Below are 23,880 nucleotides of genomic sequence, written 5' to 3' on the forward strand. Positions count from 1 at the left end.
ATTTTGCACTCTGTCATATAAACAAAGTATTTCTAAGTCCCAGACCAGCCTATTCTAGTAAAATTCAAGAATCGGGGTATTTCCTAAGAGCTTGTTTAAAAGAGCCTGACCTAGGAAAGTTAACCAACTGCACGGCTTTTCTAAGAGACAAAACCAAATGATTTTAGAACTGCTTTACAGATGGAGATTATACAGATTGACCCCAAACAACCCACTCCTCAACTTTTAAGGCAGGGATGAGGGGAAGGGGGTCAGAGGACAGCACTCTGGGTCCCCACCCCTGCTTCAGCTTACAGGAGTCTGCTTCCATCGGACTTTTACATTAGACATTGGAAACAGGATTCCATCAGAAAAACAAAAACTATCCAAAGCTATTGATTTAAATCAACCCCTCATTTTGTAAATTAAAAAACAAAACAAAACAGCAACCCAAACAAGACAAGTTACTTGGCTAGGTCCGTGCAGTTGACGGTCTTGTGACCACTGAGCTTCGGCTGCATCGCTACTGCCTCCCAGAAGCTGGTGGGGCGGCCAGTCGAGCAAGAGGCAAGTCAGGTGTGAGCTCCTGTCCTGCAGCTCCTCTAAGGTGCTGGCACCTTTCCCACAAGGACACACCTGGTCTCACCTTATCAACGTAATTGGCGATCTCCATGAGCTTGTGTTTGGTGGCGTCCTGGTCTCGTCGATTCTTCTGAAACTAAATGGGGCAAGCAGAACTAGGTGAGACCCCAGAACCCTTCCCAGGACCCCTCGTGTGCCCCATTACTGGTCTTTGAATTCCTTTTCATTTCCTTCCGTCTTCTATGACGACTATCTCCCTGACACGTAGTGTCAGCTTGGGAGGGCAGAACCTGGGTCACATCCATCTTGGTACCTCCAACTACTAGCTCAGTTCCGGCCACACAGTAGGCATGTAACAGTTGTGCAGTGAACTGAACTGTCTTCCTCCAGCCTGTGAAGTCAACCTTGTTCTCCTGTCCTCCTAGTTACAAGGCCTCCTGCAAACTTCCACTGGGGCTTAGAAGAGGGACCAATCCAATCCTTGCCTCGGTCATCACCCCAGCATGGAGCCGCCACCACAGGGATCTATCTCACAGGGCCTCCGTGCACATGATCAGTCAACATGGTCAAACTGTTGCTGAACACCTGCGGTGTGCAAGGCACTGCACTTGGTGCTGCGCAGGATACAAAGTGTGTGGTCCTGGTCCTAGCCTTGAAGGAGCTTCAGTTAAAACACAGAGAGGACCACAAATAACAACAATGGCAGATGCTATATTTAAGGAGTATGAAGTAGAAACGGGCTGAGAAAACCTGCACAGAAATAACTGCAACAGGAGGCCGTGTGAATGACACAAAATGAGTGCTGGCAATGAGGGTCATAAAACCTTGGCAAATAGGCTTCATCTGGCACGCTACTCAGATCAACTAGCAATGCCTTCCCACAGTGAGAAGAATTCTACGACTGCAAGGGGCTCGGCAGGAAAGAGTGCTGTGCTCCATTAGAAATATCTGCCGTGGGTAGTAGGAGGAGCACGTTTCGGTAGGTAGCCTCACTTTATCATGCCTGCTTCAAAAGGGTACATCACTTTCAGCTGCAACGATGAAGGAACGCTTCACAGCATAAAGATACAATTTGCTACAACTGCAACCTAAATTTGAAAACGATGGGTATGTCCTATACGCTGCCATTGTTACACAGAACCTGGGTACCTATCTGATTTACCTTGTGTACACACGATATATGTTACTTCAGTCCAAACCTTCACGTCCTTCCTCCACTGCATCCCACAAGAATATACAAGAGAGAAATGAAAAGAACAGCCAAATAAAACACCCTGGGATATTTGTCCAGATGGGGGTGTGTCTCAGCCACGATAGGGGGAGAAACGCACTGTTTCCTATTCTCTCACTGCTTCTGGACCTTCCTGGGCCTCCTGGGAACTGTGACTCATCAGAACTGCAATCGTCTCACTTTCACCATTGCTTTCTACAGAGTTAAATTCAATGTAAGATCCTGGGACTTAGATCTTTCCAAGGTGTTAATCCTGAAGTTTCTCGTCACTGAGTCATCCCATTTCTAAACTCGTCTCACGGCACAGAAAGCGTTGCAGCATTTAGGGAGTATTTATTAGAACATCAGAGTCAGATTTCATTGTCTTTCAAATATATTAATGCTATCTTCAAACAGCTGCCGGATAATACCACCATAGTTTTAAGGAATGTATCATGCTATCCTGAAGAGCCTCAGGCAAGAGTCAGCAAACTTTCTGCAAATGGCCAGACTGTAAATATTTTAGGCTTTGCAGCCATAAAGTCTCTACCACAACTACGCAACTCTGCCACTGTAGCTCAGAAGCAGCCATGGACAACACATGCAGAGGTAGGCATGGATACGTTCCAGTAAAACTTTATTTATAAAAACCTGGAGTGGGCTGGATTTGACCATGGGCTATAGTTTACAGACCTCTGATGTAAAGAAAAGAGCATCTCCCCCTTACACTGTCTGGGCCGACACAGGCCTTAAAACACGGTGCATCACCTGGTCTTTCCCAACTGCCCCACATTCTGTCTGTATCTTGAAAAGTCCTTGGCATACCTGTTCTCACAGCTACCCTGTCTCCTCCTCCAAATCCCATCTTGCTCTTCCCCCACCCTGGATCTCCCATCTCACCTGAGGAATGAATAAACTGAGAACCACCCCAGGTGCTCCCACCTAGGCCCAGGGAGCTGCATGGTCATTTTTACTGCTAAAAACCCTCTCTCCAGGCAGCCACCCCATCCATGTCTCTGCTCCCTGTGCGAAGTCCAGAGCCCAGAGGAGAAGCCTGGCCTGTCTCAGCACCAGGTTATAAATCACAGATAAGGCGGCCCTCCTCTTCCCTGTCTGCCCGTCCTCTCAGATTAATTAATTGTCAGGAATACATTTCTGCCCGCGGAGGATGAGAGGCCACTTGGAGAGGGAGTGGGGGAAGAGGTGGTGAGGGGGGCAGGGATTTGTGAGCCTGTGAGCCCAGCCTGGCCTATTACTCCCCCGCCCACCCCTGCCCAGGACCTGAGCAGTGAGCACGTTCCCTACCCACCATCCACTGAGCTGCATGAATCACGGCCTGTGGGCAACACCTATGGGGCGGCTGCTGGAGACCCTCCCTCTACAACAGGAAGATGGCTCTAGGCACAGCACAGTTCCGGAGGCACCTTGGGCACACACTTTTCCTCTTGGGGGTTTGCTGTGACCCTGGAGGTCAGGAGACAGAAGATGTCCGATCCCCACCCCACCCCCGCTTCTCCAGCTTTCAGACTCACACCCAGTGGGTTTTAAATCCCCACACCAGGAGTCCTCTGGTGGGAGTGCAAGGCCGAGGGGGAGCCTCACCCCACCTTTCCATTAGAGCAGCTGTGTTTCTATATGCTTAACTAATTCTGCAGCAAAAAAAAAAAAAAAAAGGTTCGAGACCACTGTATTAGAGGATCTCAGATGCAAAGCTTAAAGATGTCCCGGAGCCGGGGAAGCTCAGCTCTCTTCCAGCAACCCTCCCACTATGGCAGTTCTGTTAGGCAGGGGCCAGCGCCATTAGCATCTCCCATGACTGCGCAGCTGCGGCTTTTAAATCACTTAGGATTTTGCTCCCCACACCACTCCCCCATCCTACACACACACCAGTCTTTGGAAAGGAGAACAAAAGAAAAAAAAAAGAAAGAAAGGCTGCTGGGAAAACCAATACCGACATCAATTAAAAAGCAAAACTCCTCTCAAAGCAGAACAAGATGTTTCTTCGGGGCTTCCCTGGTGGCGCAGTGGTCAAGAATCCGCCTGCCAATGCAGGGGGCACGGGTTCGAGCCATGGTCCGGGAAGATTCCACATGCCGCGGAGCAACTAAGCCCATGCGCCACAACTACTGAGCCTGCGCTCTAGAGCCCATGAGCCACAACTACTGAGCCTGCCCGCCACAACTACTGAAGCCTGCACGCCTAGAGCCCAGGCTCCGCAACAAGAGAAGCCACCGCAATGAGAAGCCCGCGCACCACAACGAAGAGTAGCCGCCACTCACGGCAACTAGAGAAAGTCCGCGCGCAGCAACGAAGACCCAACGCAGCCAAAAATAAATAAATAAATAAAATAAAATTGAAAAATATATATATTAAAAAAAAAAAAAAAAAGATGTTTCCTCAGCCTGGGAGGGCCCTTCACCTCCGCGTCTCTGCCCAGTTCACGACTCCGTGTCCTTGCAGACACTCAAGGGCCACCTCCTCCCGCCACTAACACTGGAAGGCAGCTCTTCCAGCGTGAAGTCTAGTATTCTTCCCCTTTCCCTGCACTGCCTCCAGGATCTGTGCTGTGGGACTGCTCCTCTGGGGGAGCTGCTAACTAACCCATTTGGACGGTACGTGACAGACGGGAACTGTGATGAGTTCTGTCTGAAAGGGAGCCCCAGACGAGGTGCAGTGTTAGACCGTGGGGAGTGCTCAGCTCATCTGACCTTCCATGCCCAGAAGCTATGTCAGTTATGTGGCTGAGCCACTACATAAAGTGAGAATGAGGTAAAATACAGCTAATTTAGGCAAATACGGGCCGTAGGGCCTGAATCCATTCTTTAGGAGTCAGCTTCAACACCACTGCCTTGGGGAGCTTTCCCCAATTCATTATCTGCACTCTAATCCTCTACAATGAACCATCCTAGCAGTCATCACACTTGGAACTAGAGAGTTTTTGTGCTGCTACTGTAAACCCTGTGAGGTGAGGGGCAGGTCTATCTCTATTCTCCCAAAGAATAAGCACCAAAACCTAAGGGTCTTCAGACCCAGTCTAAGAAATGTTAACCCAAATAACATTCTTTATCCTGATGTTCTGATTAACATACTGAGCTGGAAGAGACTTCTCCTTGTTTTTTTCCCAACTATGTTTAAAATAGCAAAAAGAGCCCTTGGTCAGATTTAAGGTCAAAATCACATGACAAACCGGAAAAAGAGGAATGCTTTAGTATTTCCCCAAAGCAGTTTGAAGGCTGGAATGGAAGCTATCAAGAGAGCGATTTTTCTGCTAAAACCCATTGCCTCCCCCTTACCTCTGCATAATCAGCCACAAGGTAAAGCTCCACATACTTCATGGAGTGTAAATCTTCCCTTTTCATCTAAGAAAGAGACATAAGCAGATCAGAGCTATAGAAATGGTGGACTTGACCTCCTTTCAAAAAACTGCTCAGAAATGGTGCAGTTAATAAGCAGCGGCCCTCCTTACTAAGTTTGTACCTGGGATCTAGAGACAACGCCAGCTATGGTCACTTCATCATCACCCTCACTACACCTTCTGCCTGCCATCTTGGTTATCATGGGAGGCTGCTCTGGGACACTGGGTCCAGTCCTTTAGTCTCCAGAAATAATGAGCTGGCTGCCTAGTGCAGACAGAACAGAGGCTGACATATGAGGGAACATGCTGACAATCAAGTTCCCAAAAGACATTTAAACCACATACCTCTATTTTCGCTACAAATAAATACAAGCATTTTGTGCACGTGGTTAAGTGGCTATTCCAAAAAGGGAGGCGTATATTTTTTTCTCACATTTTAAAGTTTCTGAAATCAGCACCTTATTTTATAGGTAGTAATGTTTTCCCCCAAAGCAGTTATTCTGTCGAATACAAGGGTTTCTCACACTCAACAATGACTTAGACTAAGAGGAAAAGACTATTTCCTCCTTCTTAGGCATCTCCCTTTAATTTAGAAATACTCCTGGATCCAAGGTAAGCGTCCTCAGAAGGGACAAGCCTATCCCCAGGCTGACTCCTGCACTAAGAAAAACTCACCCTGCGAGGTCGCTTCTTGGTCTGGTTTGTAAACTGAAGGACCCAGTCCCTGGCGGTGGGCTTGGAGTGCTCGAACCCACAGTTCCCGGGGGGAAGCTTGAGATGTTCGGATCTGTAAATAAGGTGGTGGCCCTCGCTGTCAGGGAGGGGCTCGATGATGTAGCTGAGGTTACTGCTCACCATAATCAGTCCTCTGTTGACGGGAGAAATAGAATCTCTGGTCAAAGATTATGGTCCTGGAAAAGTCCCTTGCTCAGGCCTCAGTTTCCCCATATACAAAATTTCACAATTGGTTTTGATCATTGCTTCTTAATCTTATTATGGGGTCATGCATTCCTTGGTGAGAATCTGAGGCAAACTCAGACTTCCTCTCCAGAGAAATGCACATGTATGTGAGATGTGGTGCACGGTTTCAGGGTACAAAAGCTTATCACAGAGAAGCTTGAAGGTTCTAAAAGGGCTGGACCAGGGACAGTTCATACTCATAAAGGATGGTAGGAATAGGATTCCAAAAAGCTTCCCAAACCCAAACATAGCATACAACAAATCACAGGTCAAAACTTTATAGACTGAGAGAAAGACGGTCTGGTGACTGGAGAAAGAATGCTGGCCTGAGGATGAGGAGACCCAAGTTCTAATCTTAGCTCCCACATTAAATTGTCAAATGCTCTTCAACAAACCTCTTCAATCACTCCAAGCCTCAGGTTCCCCCAGTGTAAATGCGAATGATAATTTTCTAACTTCACAGGACTCTTGGGATGAGTAAATGGAAAGACAAGTGTCTTTGCTCTTGGAAACCAAAGCTAGAGACATCACTGATGGCATGCCTACCAGCCCCAATTTCCCTGTGTCAGCAAGGCAGCTCTGCAGTGAGGTGACACCCACAACCAAGCATGTGTGACTACTCTTTTCTCTGGGTTACAGATACTAGCCTTGAACTCAGAATAAAGATGTGTGTTCATTCATTATATTTTTTCACTCATTGAACCCTTACTCTGTATTAGATGTAATCTAGACATAATCCCTGTCCTTGTGTAATTCACATTCCACTGGAGGACAGACATTCATTCCACAAATATTTCCTGAGCTGCTGCTATGTGCCAGGCATCGTGCTAGTTGCTGAGGATGGAGTAGTGAACAGGACAGACAAGATGCCTGCCCTCACGGAGCTTAGAGTCTGAACATGGGAATAAATCACTACAGTATGTTAACAGAGGAGGCAAAAAGCTTTCATCACCCTTAACACTGATGTTGGATGCTGCTGCCTGGGGTGCTGCATCAGTGAGGCTTCTGGGCGCTTTATCTGGACTCGGTGAGAAAGAGCGCACAGCTTATTATCAATCACTATCACCAATAACCAATGCAAGGGACAGCAGAGGCCCCCGCAGCAGGTATTTGCCATCCTTGACACCGTGAGATGAAAACGAGAGCAAGGGAATGCTATCAGGGCCCTGGGGAAGGAAGATCCCAGCAATGTACCCCAGGGACCCCACAGCATTTCGTGTGCTCCAAAACCTCAGGCTCTATTCATCCAGAAATTTCAAAGGGCAAAGTGTAGCCAAGTCAGTCTTTGCCACTCCAAACTGGCAGGATCTCTCTTCAGCTGTCTCAGCTTCCATCCCTGCCCCTAACGCCTCCGGATCCCCGCCCAGGTTTTGCCCTTTGGGAAGAGCCTGCGGCGGTCTCAGGAGAGACAGCGCCAGGCCCTGATCAGCAGCAGTCCTTCCTGGAATCCATCCCTGGTTGACCTCATTCCGGTGCCAGGGAGCCTGACGACTTCCCGGCTACCTCACCCAGGCTGACGCAGCAATCCCAGACCAGCCCCCCGGCGGGACACCCAGTGGGCTGCCTGTGCAGCTGGGGGTGAGAGTGGAGCAAACAGCAAGGGTCACATCCGCTCCTGAGTCCAGACGGGAAAGGGCAGAGGGCAGAGCTGCTGTGGGCATCCTGTTCCCAAGCTATCTTCTCATCTTGGCTGACCAAGGCCCCTCCCCATCACCTCAGTTTCCCCCAGTGGCTACAAACACTGGAAGCAGAGGGCTTCACCACAAACCAGCCGATGGCTTTGTGTGCACTGGGTTGTGGCTGTGGAGATAACACCCAGTGGGTGGAAAGTTCCAGTGCAGCTGACCAGGCATCACCTGAATAAGCCTCTGGGCCAAATAGGACAGAGACGACACAGAAGTTTGGTGCACAGTGAACAACAATCATGGTGGTTATAAATTACTGAGTCTTCGCTATGGACCAGGCACTGTGCTGAGTATTTTATTATTCACACCAACTTCTATCATCCTTACAAATATTATCCTCATTTTACAAACGAGAAAACTAAGGCTCAGCGAGGTTAATCAACTGACCAAAGTCACACAGGCAGTAAAAACCTAAGCAGTCTGGTTCTAGGTCCCAAGACCTTAACCATGACCTCACACTGCCTCTGTGACCAGAGCCCTGTAGAGCAGCTATAAGTGACAAGAATCAGCAACTCTCCTCTGAGGCGTGATTGGCCATTACCCAGCTGGCCTGTCTGAAGTCAGACACCAGCTGGGAGAGGCAGTCAGTCTACTCATTTTTAGACACCATTTTTTGAGAGTTAACTATATGCCAGGCACTGTGCTTATAATCGTCATTCTTATTTCATTCTTACATCAATGCTGTAAAGCACCATCATGGGTCCCATTTTATAGATAAGGAAACTGAGCCCCAGAGAGATTAAATAACAAGCTCTCATGGGTATTCTGGGGCCAAAGATTTAAGGTCCAGCCAACTCTGGACCCCATGCCCTTAACCTCTGTGCTATCTGCCTCTATCAGTGAGTTCCAAACCTAGGGGTCAGAGATCTTAGGATCAAATCTCCCAGATCTATCCATTAGAATACTCTACAGGGTGTATTAAAAATGGAGATGTCCAGGCCCCACCTAGGAGACACAGATTCTGTAGGCCTGAGCGAGTGAACAAGTCCCATAGTAATCCCCTGCACAGCCACACTCAGGAACCTTGACCCGGAGCCCAGCCTCTGGCAGGGGCCTGTCTTTTCACAGAGCTCTCAGCAATTCTGTTCCAGGGAGTGGGCAGATCATAACTGGAGAAACACAAGCTCAGAAGGACATTGAAGGTCCTTCCAGCAATAGGACTCTGCGGCCGCTCCCCTCCCCTCCCCCTGCCGTGGCTGCTGGTAACGCGCCTGTGTCACAGTTGCCACCTTCCCGACCGCCTGGGGGTGGAGGAGAGGCTGGCACAAGCCCTAGCATGTCACAGCGAAGCCCAGCTTTGAGAGTGGGGGGATTTGTGAGAATCTACTTCCCAGGGCCCTTCCCTGTCACCAATCCCAAGCCCTGCTAGCTGCCCTCCCCTGAGCACTCACCAGTCATTTCTCCTTCTAAGTGTCTCAGTTGATCTAATTTGCTAAATGTAAGCATGGCAGAGCTTAGCTGGCGGGAGGGGGACCCATGAGGTTGGGTGGCCAGGACCTCACACGCTATTCTCCGTTCTGCTCTCCATCCTATTCCTCATTGTTGAGAGCTTGAAACAAATGAAATTGTACAGAGGAACCCTGGCAGGGCAGGCCAGGCAGGCAGCAGGTTTAACCCCTGAATGACTACAGGACTCGCTCAAATGCATCCTTCCAGGAACCAGGCAAGAACTGCTTCTTAGGAATTTGTCCATTCAGAGCTGAATCCAAGGAGACACACCCTATATGCCTACATCCAGAGCTGCCCTAAGAGGTAATCACTCTGTCACACTTCTTTCCTTCCCCCAAAATCTGCATGCAAGTGAGAAGGAGTTACAGGGAGCTTCAAAGGCAGCACAGAGGTGACGTGGTCACACGGGTGATGTGGTCCCTCTGGGATGGGGTGGCAAGCCACAAGTGGAGAGCATGGGCTCGGGAGTGGGACACACCTGGATTCAAAATCTGGCTCTGCTGTCTGCTAGCTTTGGGCTAAGTTACTCAACAAAGCTGCCCCTCTCACAGGGCTGCTATGATAGTTGACTGAAGTAAGAGGCAATGTTTACTAACAATTAGGGTAATATTTTAAAAGGATAGCTAATAGTCATTGAGCATGTATTATACACAAGGCGGGGTACAAGGCATCTTATTCAGTAGCCATTCAGCACATATGTATTGAGCACCTACTGTGTGCCAGGAACAGTTCTAGGCACCGGGGATGCAGCATGATAGGAAAACAAAAAAAAAGTCCCTGATCTCAAGGAAGTTGCACTCATCACCTCATGTAAATCCACCAATGATGTCACTACTGTTGCTCCCATTTTACAGGTGAGAAAACTGATGCTAGGGAACTGAAGCAACCTGTCAGGTTTTATACCAGGAACTGCCTGACTCCAGAATCTACACCTGACACAACTTGATGTTGCCCTGTGAGGGCTTACTCTATGCTTGACACAGAGGTAGCATTTCTTATCTGTTCTGCAGAAGGAAGGCCAGATATTCAAACGGGAAAGGGCCACGCCTCTCCTTGGCAAAAGGGCAGATAGGCATGGACTGGCTCCTTCTGTCCCAGGCGCCCCACCTCCTGGAAACTCTGCCCACTCTCTCTGCAGCACAGAAATTTCGACACTGAAGAGTCCTTTTCATGGTCTTGTTTACCCTGCTTTCTCAGATAAGAGGAACCAAAGCCCAGAGAAGTAGGAACTTGCCCAAGGTCACCTAGTGAGCTACTGTTAGAGCTGGGGGCAGATCCCAGGTCTCCTGACATCCAGGCTCATTACTCACGGGCGGAGCCATGACACCACCCTCAGCCCCCAACCCAGGACTCAGCAGCCCCCTGCACCGTAGGTACCATCTGGAGAGCTGAGCTGGCCAAGGCAAAGACAAGGAGGAAACGAAATGAAATGAAACAGGGGAAGGAAAGCTCAGAGATCACACAGCCGGGAGGTATGGAACTAGATCTGAAACTCAGGTCGCTTTACTCTAAATTGTGAGCTCCTTCTAAGCCATCACATAACATTCACACACATCCTCCTGTGCTCACTTTTAATTTCATATCCTCTCTCTCCCTCTCTCTCCCACAGAGTCTGAGTCCAGGGACCTGGGGTAAGGCATAACCACAGTGAGTATGGGCCCCAGAGTTTTGAGGACAGATCTGCTATAAGAGTGATGCATCAAATAGATGACTACAGGTGGTCTACTGTATGTCTTTGAAAGACTTTCTATGTAATTAAACTTGCCAGACATTAGTACTTAAGATACTATACAGCCATTAAAAGAATGCGCTAGATCTATGTGTGCCTACGACATAATGTTAAATTGGAAAAAGAAAAAAAAAATTACAGAATGGTATGTATAACCCTATAACCAATCTCCCTTGGATTAAAAAATCATATATACACATAATTATGTATTTCAATTATGTATACTCCCCAACAGATTACAGATGGGGAATGAGATTGACTGAAAGGGCAGGACAGGATAAAGAATTTTCACTTCTTTTAGTTTTATGCTCCAGTATTATTTGGATGTTTAGCACACTCATTAGTTATGTAATGATAATCTTCAATAAGCATTTTCTTTACAAATAAAGTGACCAATCAGGTTAAAAAAATGTTTTTACTGCAATCAATACCTCTCCTGCTGATAGTGAGTTGGACACACGTGTGCGTGCACGCACACACACACACACACACACACACACACACGTACATGCACGCCCAGTGTCTGCCAAACCCCACAGGTTCAGTCAAGGACACCTCAACACAGTAATGTCTAGATTTCTTCACAAATAACCATTGCTCCTAAAATTTATACTTTATGTTAATTTGCAAAGCATTTGTGCACGCAAGACATTGTATAGGACATTTAGATGAGTCCTTCATAGGAGACAGGCTTGGGGAGTATGGACACTAAACATCCCTAGGAAATGGTGTGCTGCATCTTTTCATTGGTGTAGTTTATAAATATCCAGAGCTGCCACTCTATTCTCAAAGGGGTCAGTGGCCTAAACAAGATTACAGAGCATTATATTACATATCCATGTTCCTTTTTGGAAGGAATACTTCTAAAAGGATACACAAGAAACTGGTAACAATGGCTGCCACTGGGGAGGGGGGATTCGGGAAACAGGAAGCATACTCTTTCATTGTACGCTCTTGTATTATTTGAGTGTATTTTTACTATGATCCCGTATTACCTCTTCAATTAAATTAGCCTAAGGAACGGCTTTGGAGAGAAGAGGACGCCCAGCAACAATCTAGAAACTCAGCTGGATTCCTCTGTATTTGTATCACCAGCCTGAAGATCCCACTTGGTATAAATCCTACCTACTTTCTCCAGTCACAGAGAGCATGTTTCCAGGAGAGAAGCACAATTGCTATGGAGATTTTCCATTGCAGCATCGCTTTATGAGCCTTAGTGGGGGGCGACTTGAGTGTTACGTGGGTTTGAAGCCTGCTGCTGCTACAGCTGCTCCTACTCCAGAGTCTGAATCGAGCCATCTGCCATGCGTCTCCAGCTCTTAAATCAGTCGGGCCCACAGACACCCTTGGTTTCTTAAGGTGTGTAGTGAGAAGGCTGGGAAAATAAGGCGGGTGGACCCCATAAAAGGGAAGCGTGCAAAATAGAAACACATGGACGGCTCACCCAGTTTCCCCCTATCAGCACAGCTGTGGGAATGATGTACGAGAGGCCAAGCCAAATTCCCACTGCTCCAGACCAAGAGGACACAGGAAGAGGCAGAGAGAAGCAAGTCACACCTGCGTGTTCCCTTTCCTCCTTCTTGAGACAGATGCTGTTCACTTGCAGACTGCAGATGGCTGGGCCTGTAAACACCACTGGAAGGCCAGTTGGCTAGGCTCAATCAGGTCACTTGAGCAGGGGATTTGGGGTCTCTGTTATGGCCTCCCAGCCAAAGCTTGTTTCCTGCCTAATCCCCTCCGGCCAACTCACCATGAAGCCTTACAGATGAGACATGGCTCGATTTACAAACAAACACGTGGGATCGGCAGCATGATGGGCCTCACATTGGCATGCGAGCCTGGGTGAGTCTTAGCATGGTTTCACTGTTATAAGATGATAATAATCCCATCTGCATGCTGTAGCGTTAACACAGCACTTAACATTCTCTACCATGCCTATCATCCATGCCCACTTTACAGATGAGAAACTGAGGGCTCAGGAAATTTTATATGCCTGTCTCCCCTCCACCCGTGTAGGGCATGGGCACAGAGCAGACACCCAGTGTTAATTTGCTGAATGAAAGAAACAATCATTGGCTCAATCAATCAAGAGAGAGGAAGGGTACACAGTGGAAACACCTCCTACTGGCTCATGAGGGCCAACGTATGCATATCTGCTCAATGCTGCCTTCAGTAACATCATGTTGATAGCTTCGAATTGGTCATGGTGGGAATATTTTTACCAGCATACTGGCAGATGCTACCTATCAGTGCTTTTTTTTTTCTTTTTGTTTTCATAGAGCTAGTTTATCAACACACTGGGTATAGGTACCACATAGTATAGGCAATTAAAACCCAGGCAATTAGTATATGCAATTAGAACACAGGTTTTTCAGATCATCGTCTCTTTTCCAAAAGGAGGGGAGGGTGGGAAGAGTCTAAATAAATGATTTTTATTACTTCAACATACATGTATAGATCCTACTATATGCAAAGCACCAGGGTAGGCTGGAGGAGAGAAACAGATATTGAGATAGAATTCATATTCTCAAGGAACACATATTCTCAGGTATAAACTATAACGTGCACACATATCACCTGGGGATCTTGGTAAAATACAGGTTACAATCCAGTAGGTCTGGGTAGGACCTGAGCTACTACAGTTTGAACCATCTCCCAGGTGATGCTGATGGCGCCCCTCTGCGGGCCCCGCCTAGGAAGCATGGGTCTGGGAGGTGACTGAGGGCTTGTATATGTACTGGCCAGTTCTAAATGTTAGATATCTATTAGCACGTGCAATCCTCACAACACGACAGATATACATTTCCCTTATCCACATTTTACAAAAGAGACCATCAAGGCCCAAGGTCACCCCTCTGGTCAACTGCTACTCGCTCAAAGCCAGGTCGTCTGGCTCAGATAATGAAGTCACTCTCTTTCCAACATGCCCCCTCGTTGGAACTTTTCAGTTCATTTTCTGTCTTGAAGATTATCCTGCTTCTCCCTTCTCTTTCTGCTCTTTTCACTAGCTGCCCATTTCCTTTTTTGCCGCCTATAAGCACTTCTACCAGAGACGAGCAAAGGAGAAGTGGGAATAAATGCTCAAATTCATCAATTTCAGGTGTATGAACCATGTCTTTTATTTCCTATATCCTGGTGTTTTGACACTGCGACCTTGCTCCTGCCCCCAGGGTTAGCCAATTCCTACAGATGGTTAACTCACCAGTGAGCACAGCATGCCTTTCCAATGGGCTTCTAACTCTCTGGGCCGCCCACCCCCCTGGGCCTGTTCACCCCAGGGCCAGGTACCAGACAACTAGGGACAGCCCCAGGCTCCAGATCCCACCAAAATTATTCAAACTAGCCAATCCTAAGCCTGCTTGCCCTGCCTTTCCTGTTCCTTTCCACAGAAACCACAATAAAGATTCCTTCCCACATTCCCTCCTCCCCGCTCTACCTCCTGAATGACCCCTGTGCTGCCCTGTGCCCCAGCCCCAGCGTGGCTTGCCCCTCCTCCTGGGATCTTGAGTACAATAAAGTGTCTTTTCGAAGGCAGTTGTCTCCTGCTCTGTTGGCTTCACCATACCTAAATAATAATAAAACCTCAAGCTCCTCAGGAAAGAGTATGCTCAGTCCCCAGTGAATCTGTGGGTTATCTATTATTAACATTATTATTTTTACCATCATCATCATCAAAGGATTATTATTTCCCTTGTCCCTCCCAAGCTCAGCCCTTCTCAGAGCTGGCTTGCATACATTCTCAATAGACAGCTTCTCAAAGTCCCTGCCCAAGGCCAGCCCCGCTTGGCTTAAAAATTCCATTCCTGGAGAGAGTCTCAGGTGCCCCCCCCCACCACCACCACCACCGCCCAGCACTGTCAGGGCCTCTTACCTCATTCCCCGGCAGGTGCTGAGCGTGACACTGGACTGTTCTGCCTTCCTCACTGTCCCGTGGTAAAAGCAGTGATCCTAGCATGGAGAAAGCGGGTGGTCAGACCACAGGATACTGATAAGCACGGCAATGTTAGTGTCTCATGAAAGTCAGGGATGATTATATACCTACCTACCCTAAGCTTACAATCTGCAAAGAGCTTTCTAAGCCACCATTTAATTTGACCCTCGCAATGTTCCTGGGCGGTGGGACAGGGTGGATGCCATCATCCTCACTGAAAAGATGAAGAAGCTAAGGCTCAGAGGAGCAAAGAGATTTGCCGCAGGTCTCTCTGCTAGTTGGAGAACCCAGGATTTCAGATCTCTCTCTTTTTTTTTTTTTTTAAGAGAAACACTTTATTTATTTTTGGCTGCTTTGGGTCTTCACTGCCGCGCACGGGCTTTCTCTAGTTGCGGCGAGCAGGGGCTACTCTTTGTTGCATTGCACGGGCTTCTCATTGCGGTGGCTTCTCTTGTTGTGGAGCACAGGCTCTAGGCGCATGGGCTTCAGTAGTTGTGGCATGTGGGCTCAGTAGTTGTGGCTCGCAGGCTCTAGAGCGTGGGCTCAGTAGTTGTGGCGCACAGGCTTAGTTGCTCCACGGCATGTGGGATCTTTCCGGAGCAGGGCTCGAACCCATGTCCCCCTGCATTGGCAAGCGGATTCTTAACCACTGCACCACCAGGGAAGTCCCTCAGATCTCTTTCTATGACATGATGCTGGCCACAGGAAACACTGGCTTCTCAAAAGCCTGCCTCCCCACTAGACTCACATCTTTGACCCCCCGTAAGGATTGAACAGTGTCACCCCCCCAAAATTCACGTCTACCCAGAACCTCAGAATGTGATCTTATTTGGAAAAGGGTCTTTGCAGATATAATTACATTAAGATGAGGCAATACTGAACTAGTATTCTTATAAAAAGAAGAGAGGACACAGAGAGACACACACACACACACACAAAGAAGAAGGCCATGTGGAGATGGAGGCAGAGATTAGACAAAACTAGAAGCCAAGAAGCACCAAGCATGGCCAGGAGCCACTCGAAGCTGGAAGAGGCAAGGAAGGATCCTTCCCTAGAGACGACAGAGGCAGCATAACCTTGATTTTGGACTTCTAGCCTTCAGAATTATGAGAGAACACATTTCTGTTGTTTTAAACCTCCAAGTTGATGGCACTTAGTTACAGCGGCTCTAGGAAACTGATCTATCCCCCATCTTCCCTGCCCCCCTTGAATCCCTGCGCGCCTGGAGCAGACTTGATTTGGCACCTGTGTCCATGGACGCTTGCAGGTCTGCTGCTGCTCTCTAGCCAGGGCGTCTCACGGCCATCTGGTCTTCCCAACCCGGCTGGATTCCTCATGGCTACAAACCACTATGTGCTATAGGCCCAGGACCAGGCCCCGATACACAACAGTGAGTAACAGACACAGCTCCAGCCTTCGTAGGACTTATGGTCTTGTGAGAGCCAATATTAGTTTAAAAGCCATACAAAGATAATTACACATCATGAAGAGTGGCTTGAAATAAAGTTCGAGGTGCCAGCAGAGTGTTTGATAAGTAGGGTAGCCAGAGCATTTATGAGGCAAACCAGGACCCTGTTGAGAGTGATAAAGTGCTAAACCAGACAGACGGACACAAACCAGGACTGTTCCCAGCACACCAACGGGTGATAACAAGGGACACATTCCTACAAGCTTCTTCCCAGAAGGTCAAAAGAGATAAGCTGGTCCGAAGAGAAAGAAGGTAAAATCTCCAGGGCAGAGCCAGGTTCTTAAGAAGGTCTTAAGAAGGATGTAAACTGTGTAGTTGCAGACACGGAAGCTTTATCTTTCCCCACCAACGTCCTGGGCCTGAGCAGGGCCAATCAGGAATCTCTGGCATTCACCTACGTAACAACAGTCCAAGTGATCCATCACCAGGACCACACTTGATTGTGGTTGTTCCTTGGTCCCCAGCAGGCAGGCATGTGACCCAGGAGACAGCTAACCCATTCATCTACATTCTCTGGTTCCACACTCTGCTCAGCTCTAGGCATGAGTATAGTGCAACACACTTTACAAAGGGCTGTCACACACATCACCGCATGTGATAATAATGCCTGCCATTTACTGTTATTAACAGTAAGAGCTAACATCTACCCAGCTCTTGCTCCTGGATAAACAATTTACATGATTTTTTCCCTTTAATTCCGATCACAGCTTTATGAGGTAGATACTCTTATTCTCATTTTTTAAAAGGGGGAACTAAAAGTTGGAGAGGTTTTAGGTCATTCACAGGGCCACACACCAAAGTGGAGATTCAAACCCCAGCAGCCTGACTTCAGACTCCATGCTCTCTCTTAGCAAAAGCAGACCCAGCAAAGTGCATGGAACTTAATTTGTCAAAGCTCTATCATCTTCCAGCACCAACGGAGACTGAGGTACTAGTCTAAGCCTTGCCTCTCATTGGTTATCTCGACTTCGGCATGTTCCTTTTTCTCTTCTCCCCTCAATTTCCTCATCTGTAAGATGTGGCGTTGGAAGAGATGTTTATAAATTTCCATAAAGGGCTTCCCTGGTGGCGCAGTGGTTGAGAATCTGCCTGCCAATGCAGGGGACACGGGTTCGAGCCCTGGTCTGGGAAGATCCCACATGCCGCGGAGCTACTAGGCCCGTGAGCCACAATTACTGAGCCTGCGCGTCTGGAGCCTGTGCTCCGCAACAAGAGAGGCCGCGATAATGAGAGGCCCGCGCACCACGATGAAGAGTGGCCCCCACTTGCCGCAACTAGAGAAAGCCTTCGCACAGAAACGAAGACCCAACACGCCATTAAATAAATAAATAAATAAATAAACAAACAAACAAACCCAAAGTTTAAAAAAAAAATTTAAAAATAAATTAAAAAAATAAATTCCCATAAAAATCAGTGATTCATCCTACCCTTCCACAGCCCTGACAGTCAGATCTTAGCATATCCAATTTTCAGATGAGGAAACTCAACACTAGTGCGGTCAAAAGGGTTTTTCAGGTCACACAGCTAGTTAAAGCCAAGACTAAAACCCTGGCTTCAGACCCCAAACTCTGCAACTCGTTCTACTGGAACACACTCACAGACCATTCCCCCAATGATCTGACCTAGATCAGGGCTGGAGCCCACAGGCCCAGCAATGGGTTGGATAAGGTTCCCAGAACTCCCACTACCCCTGGCCAAGTTTGGTAGGAGAGTGTGATCCGCAACATTTGGGTCAAGCGAAGCTAAGCGGTTTATTCCATTCCCATTTCTCTTTGAGTCTTCAGCTCCCAAGTAAGAAAGCTGACTGGAAGCCCCCTGGGGCTGGGTGGGGGCTTTGTAAGAGCCTAGGAGCAGGGGATGTAAGAAAACAAAGAGGCATCCCATGCTTCAGGGGAGATGTGCTTCTGTGCTTCATGTCAAGAGACCTTCAGGAAGGAGGGGCTCTCTGGGAGGGAGGGGAAGTTCTCTCACTGTCCTCTGTTTCTCAAAGGCCCTCACAACATCTCTGCCTAACCCCGAGAGCACAAAGAACAAGTACACAACAGCCATGAAGTCATCGCATTCCTTCCCAGCTTCTCAGCCTGAGGGGGCCACCCTGAGGGGGCTTTCGTAGCAGGAAGCATGAGCTCATGGCAAACTCGAGCACTGAGACCCATTCTTCAGCACAGAAGTGCAGGAGCCAAACCCAGAGGAGGGTGCTTTGTGAGGTCATAATGGCGAGGGGCTTTTGAGGCACGTCTGTCCCTTCCCCACCTCACTGGAGACAGAGAACATAAGTCTCAAGGGAGGAAGAAGTTTCAACCAAGGGGCCTTGAAGAAGGTGTGGAGCCACAGCTGGCCAGCCTTCCCAGAGATGAGAAGACAGAGCCTACTTGCCTCCCGTGGGCACCAGCCACTCCTTCCCCTCCCCAGGAAGGTCTTGGTGAAGAAGGCAGCACTGATCTTCACACCCAACAATCCAACATAGCCCCTCAGCTACCGAGTTACTACAGACCTCTTAGACCCATCGAAACCTAACTGTCCTGTGTCCCTCTCCTCATTCAAGGGTGATCTGATAAACTCATCTGTGCTGCTAATGACTGTTAGTGGCTGTCATTGTCTTCTAGGCTTTTGCACTCCGGCAGGGCTACTGTAAAGAGTGGATCACGTGGGAACCTCAGGGTCATGGGAAGCTGTGGGAGGAGCACTGAGGCAGAGGAGCCCATCCTGCTGCCTGCACACCACACCTCCCAGATACGCACACCACAAAAGCCCATGACATCCGGCCCCAAAGGCAAAAGACTGCTCCTTCTGCTGGAGTCTGTCTTCCCTTCTCCTTCACCCCTGCTCTTTGGCACAGAGTCCGAGAAGGGTCACTCGAGTCCAGAATGTCTCAACGTGGGCACTACTGACGTTTGAGGCCAGATACTTCTCTGCTGTGGAGGACTGGCCTGTGCATTGCAGGGTAATCAGCAGCATCCCTGCCCACCAGATGCCAGTAGCACCCACCTCCCAGTCACGATAACCCAAACTGTGCCCACAAATTGCCAAGGGTCCCCTCCTTTGTTGGCTAAAACAGTCAAAGAGACAAATAGAATATTTTAGGGTGATTGCACCTGATTAAAATTGGTATAAATCATCGTGAAGCATATTTCCTTTGCTTTATGTTCATTACCGACATATTTAACAAAAATTTAAGGAAAAGAAATGATTTAAACCAAAATCACTCCTAGTTGAGAACCACCACTCTAATCCTACAAATTCTAAAAGGTCCCCTGTAGGGAAAGCTAGCAAACCATGAAACGTGTATGATTCGTGACCTTAAATGTCCACCAGTGACCAAATGGTGTGGTGGAGCAAACTAAAAGACTAAAACTGAAACACCATTTTTTAAATGACAAATCTCTGTGCAAACAGCCAAAGTCAACTTTGAGGGGAAAAATACCCAGTATGAAGATAGCAGCAAAATAAGAAAATCTTCACATCCTAAAACCACATTAAAAAGGCAGAGTACAAAACCTTCCATGTCCATATGAAAAAAAAAACAAACATCTGACTGGGTGAGATGACAGGATTACCAGTAAATCATTTCTCTTACTTAAACTTTTGTTAGTATGTGGGTAATTAACATAAAGCAAAGAAAATGTATGCTTCACAATGACTTATATCAACTTTAATCAGATGCAACTTGCTTAAAATATTTTTTGTTTCACCATTTTAGCCAGCAAAGGGGAGGGTACGCTTACAAAATAACAAATTCATATTTCGTGTCTCCTGCTCACTCCCTGGGTCTCAGTCAGGGAAACAATTCCTTCAGGGGAGGAACTGTCTCCACTGAGCACCTCCTCACTTCCTAGGGGTGGGTCTGGGATAGGGCAGCTGCTTGATAGATATTGACCTGAACTTACCTTAGATTTCAGGGTGGTGGTTCGAGGGTTGCCACTTGGAGTATAATGGGTTTCTGTGTAGGCTGGAGCAAAAAGGTGCCTGAAAAGAATAAAAACAGGCATTTGTCTCCTTAGATGATGGACTTCACCATCCTGGGAACAGCAGCCAGTGATTCTAACTAAACTTGGTAGAACCACCCCAAGCATCTCCACGCAGAAGGAGCTAGGCAGTCTTATGGAACGGCTCAAGGAATAAAAAGAAAAACAGAATGAAGTTTGCTATGAACTTTGTGTTCATTGGGATCATCGCTTAAGTCAGCCACAACCAGACAGAGCTGACCACAAAAGCAGTGATCTTAGATCTTAACTTGTTCTGGGTCCTGGGAAAATACATGTGCAAACACATTCACAAAATTTCCCAGGGTCTATGGACCCTATTGTGTACCTTGACTGATTATTTTTCCAGCGTATCCACCAACTTTTGGTATCAGCACACCAATTTTTCTTTAAGGGAATCCCTCTTCCCTGTTGCATGTTTTGGTAAGACTGTCAATCAAGGTATCCTACCTGGCCTTGGCCAAGGGTGGCCCTCGACGCGAGCCAAGCCAATGGAGTAATGCTGCAAGAACTTAACAAATGGGAGCTATTCATCTGCTCCTGTGTTCCTGCTGCATGGGCTCCAGGAGTTTCCTTCGCCCATCTTTTCTGAGACCTAGTGGTTCAGATCTCCCGAGATCTGGTAGTTCTATGTGTTACCCTTCCAGTATTGTTTTTTCTTTCCTAAAATTGGACATTGGTTTCTCTCTTGCCACAGACCTCTTGCAGCTGAGGTTAAGAATCCCTCACCAAAGGCAAGGTGACCTCAAATAAGGCTTTTAGAATTTCCCTGAAAGTTAAAAGACGAATAAAAGAGCCAAATGGATGCTTCAACTAGCTCAGCCTCATTAAAAGCAGAACGAATCTAAAGAAAATCGAGGTCACGGGGCACAAAAGTTTGTAATGGAAGGCATCATTAAAAATTGGAGTCTAACAAAAAAGAATTAAGTGGATCTATACTAATGTGGAAAGATGTCTAAAATGGAGTTAGATAAAGACAATAAATTTCAGGAAAGTATGTACTTTTAAAATCCCTTTTAATGAAAAAGTAACAGCAGTACACACTAGTGCATGCATCAACAACAGCTGGAGGAGGGCATGCCCATCGTTAATGGTGGTTATCTCAGGGAATTACAGAGGATGTTCACAATGTAAGTTGTATAATATTTCTGAAAAACTGGTTGATCTTAAAGAATAATTATCATGCATTTATTCAGAAAACTGAAAATCTAATTTGAAACTGCTTTTTAAAAAAATAAGAAGATACAAGCTGAGGCCAGCATAGAAAGCCAAAGGGACCTGCAGGGACCACCCTAGTTTTGTAAGAGGTGACATTTCCCACAACAGAGGGTCATTGAAGAGGATCTCCAGAGTCTCTCGGAGTCACTTCCAGCTCTAATTTCCGGGACTCCAGACTCTCAGATTCCCCTCCACCCACAGAATGCAGTCAGAAGGCAAATGCCACAAGGGTTGTCTCTTGCACTATGTCAAGCCCTTCAACGTGCAGGCTTGGACAAGAAGAAAAGAAACCCAACAGGGAGATGTAAAAACAAAGCAAAACAGAAAACCCAGCTTGTGTAGAGAAACTCCAATTCACATGGAAAGTTTGGGTCCGTAGCTAACTTGCCAGATTCTGTCTCCCTTTCTCTTTCTCCTTAGCATCTAACCAGTCAAGGATCGAAGGGAAGAGTCACCCATTTGTCTGAGCGAGATAAACTGTAAGCCCCAGGCGGACAGAGGCCAAGCTGTTTTGCTCACCAGTATATACTGGTGTTTAACATGTACTCAGTGAAAGAATGTGTTAACTAATTACTGAATGAATGAATGAGTGAGTCGTTGAGCATACTAGGAGCTTAGAACATGGTCTGGAGTCTGAGAGACTACGTTTCAGTGCCAGTTCTGACATTTACTGTCTCTATGGCCACGAGCGAGTTGTTTTACCTCTCCAAACCTTTGTTTCCTCTTCTGCAAAATCCCTTCTACTTGACAGGGTTGTCTTCTGAGTAAAGTAACATAATGTATGAAAAGAGCTTAAAACCAGTCCTGGCTCAGAGTGGAGCTCAGTAAAGGTTAGTGACTATCATTATTGCTTTCAACAGGGATTATGATGGGAAGAACCCAGAAAAACTGGTGGAATTTACCTATTTCCTTTCAATTCCCCCCAGCCATTAACTCCCCAGTATATCACTTGAGAGCGGTGAAAAAACAATGAGCTCATTCCTGCAGCCCATTTCCTTGGTCTGCTTTCATAGACTGCATAACGGACGGCGAGTCAGGAGTTCAGAATTTAATGGTCCACCCTGGATGACAGTAGGGAGACGTGAATTTTCCCACAGTAATGCACTCCTGGAAAATACACCCTCAGCCTCTTCTGAGTCTTAGGGGGGAAAATATTCATCCAGTGACGCCAAGATGCTCCAAAGAGAGCAATCCAGATTGAACCTCAGAGGAGTCCACATTCTTGTCACATTCTTGGCCACACATCCTCAGAAGGGTAAGCGTCTTTCTGCATCTTCTTATTCTGAGGTTCTGCCACTGTCATCATAGGACTCTCAGAGCCTCAGTGCTGAGAGGGACCTCAGGAATCATTAAGCCAAACTCACTAGACTGTGGACTCCCTAAGAGCAGGGAGCACGGCTGCCTTGTTCAATGCTTCTCCCCAGCTCCTAGTACCAGGCAGGTTCATTGTGTGAAAAAGTGGATGAATGAATAAATGAACGAATGAATGAATCTCCTACCTTGTGTAGGAATCTGCCAGATGGCCATTCGGCACTGGACATCTCCAGTGACAGGGAGCTCCTGAGACCACCCACTCCATTTCTGACCACATATAATAGTTAGAGAAAGTTCTTACACTGAACCAAAAACTACCTCTCTCTGTAACCGGCACCCACTGGCCTCATTCTTGCCTGCTGAATCTACAAGAAACAGTCTGTTCCCTCTTCCACCTAATTGCCCTTTTCAGGACCAGCCACATCAGCATCACCTAGGAACTAGTTAAAAATGCAGATTGTAAAAAAAAAATATATATATATATATATGCAGATTGTCAGGCCCCACTGCAAATGTCCTTGCACACGGAAACTCTGTGGTTGGAGCCCAACCATCTGTTGTTGTAATAACTCTCTGAGTGATTCTCAGGCAGAACCACCACCCTAGACCACAAGTTCTCAACATACTTTTAAAGCAGGCAAACTTCAGAAATATCCACGTGTCTCACTACCCAAGCCTCCATCACCCTTCTACCTCCACCACACCCTGGATCATTCTGAGCTTAAGAAACCCTGAAAAGTTGCAATCAAAATAGTTCACATGCCTTTAAGTGAGAAAGCATTTCACCTTCACAACATGCCTATGAGGACACTGCAACCTCGGAACTGTAACTTGTCCAAGCTGTCACGGCACAGTGTCAGAGGCGGGTTTCAAGGCCAAGTCTGTTGGGCCAGACCATACTTTTTAAGCAGTTCTCTGCTCTGTCTCTATTAGAAGGTAGAAGCATAAAACTAAAGCACTGCCAGCAGTAGTCCAAAGCACAATCTGACGGTAATGACAGCAGCCTTGAGAACATGT

At 47.3% G+C, this 23,880-nt stretch overlaps 1 protein-coding gene across 1 annotated transcript in view; it reads right to left on the reverse strand.

The window, feature by feature from the left end:
- The window catches only part of ADAM19 (ADAM metallopeptidase domain 19), an 88,014-nt gene that overhangs the window by 33,539 nt on the left and 30,595 nt on the right, over positions 1-23,880 (reverse strand). The window contains exons 4-8 of the mRNA XM_068536283.1: positions 20,236-20,314; positions 14,821-14,897; positions 5,802-5,994; positions 5,065-5,130; positions 626-697 (exon numbers count right to left, since the gene is read on the reverse strand). Of these exons, the coding sequence (XP_068392384.1) occupies positions 626-697; positions 5,065-5,130; positions 5,802-5,994; positions 14,821-14,897; positions 20,236-20,314 (487 nt within the window). The remainder of the gene's footprint in view (positions 1-625; positions 698-5,064; positions 5,131-5,801; positions 5,995-14,820; positions 14,898-20,235; positions 20,315-23,880) is intronic.

The sequence above is a fragment of the Eschrichtius robustus genome, chromosome 2 (assembly GCF_028021215.1).
Source record: "Eschrichtius robustus isolate mEscRob2 chromosome 2, mEscRob2.pri, whole genome shotgun sequence".
NCBI classification, from domain to species: Eukaryota; Metazoa; Chordata; class Mammalia; order Artiodactyla; family Eschrichtiidae; genus Eschrichtius; species Eschrichtius robustus.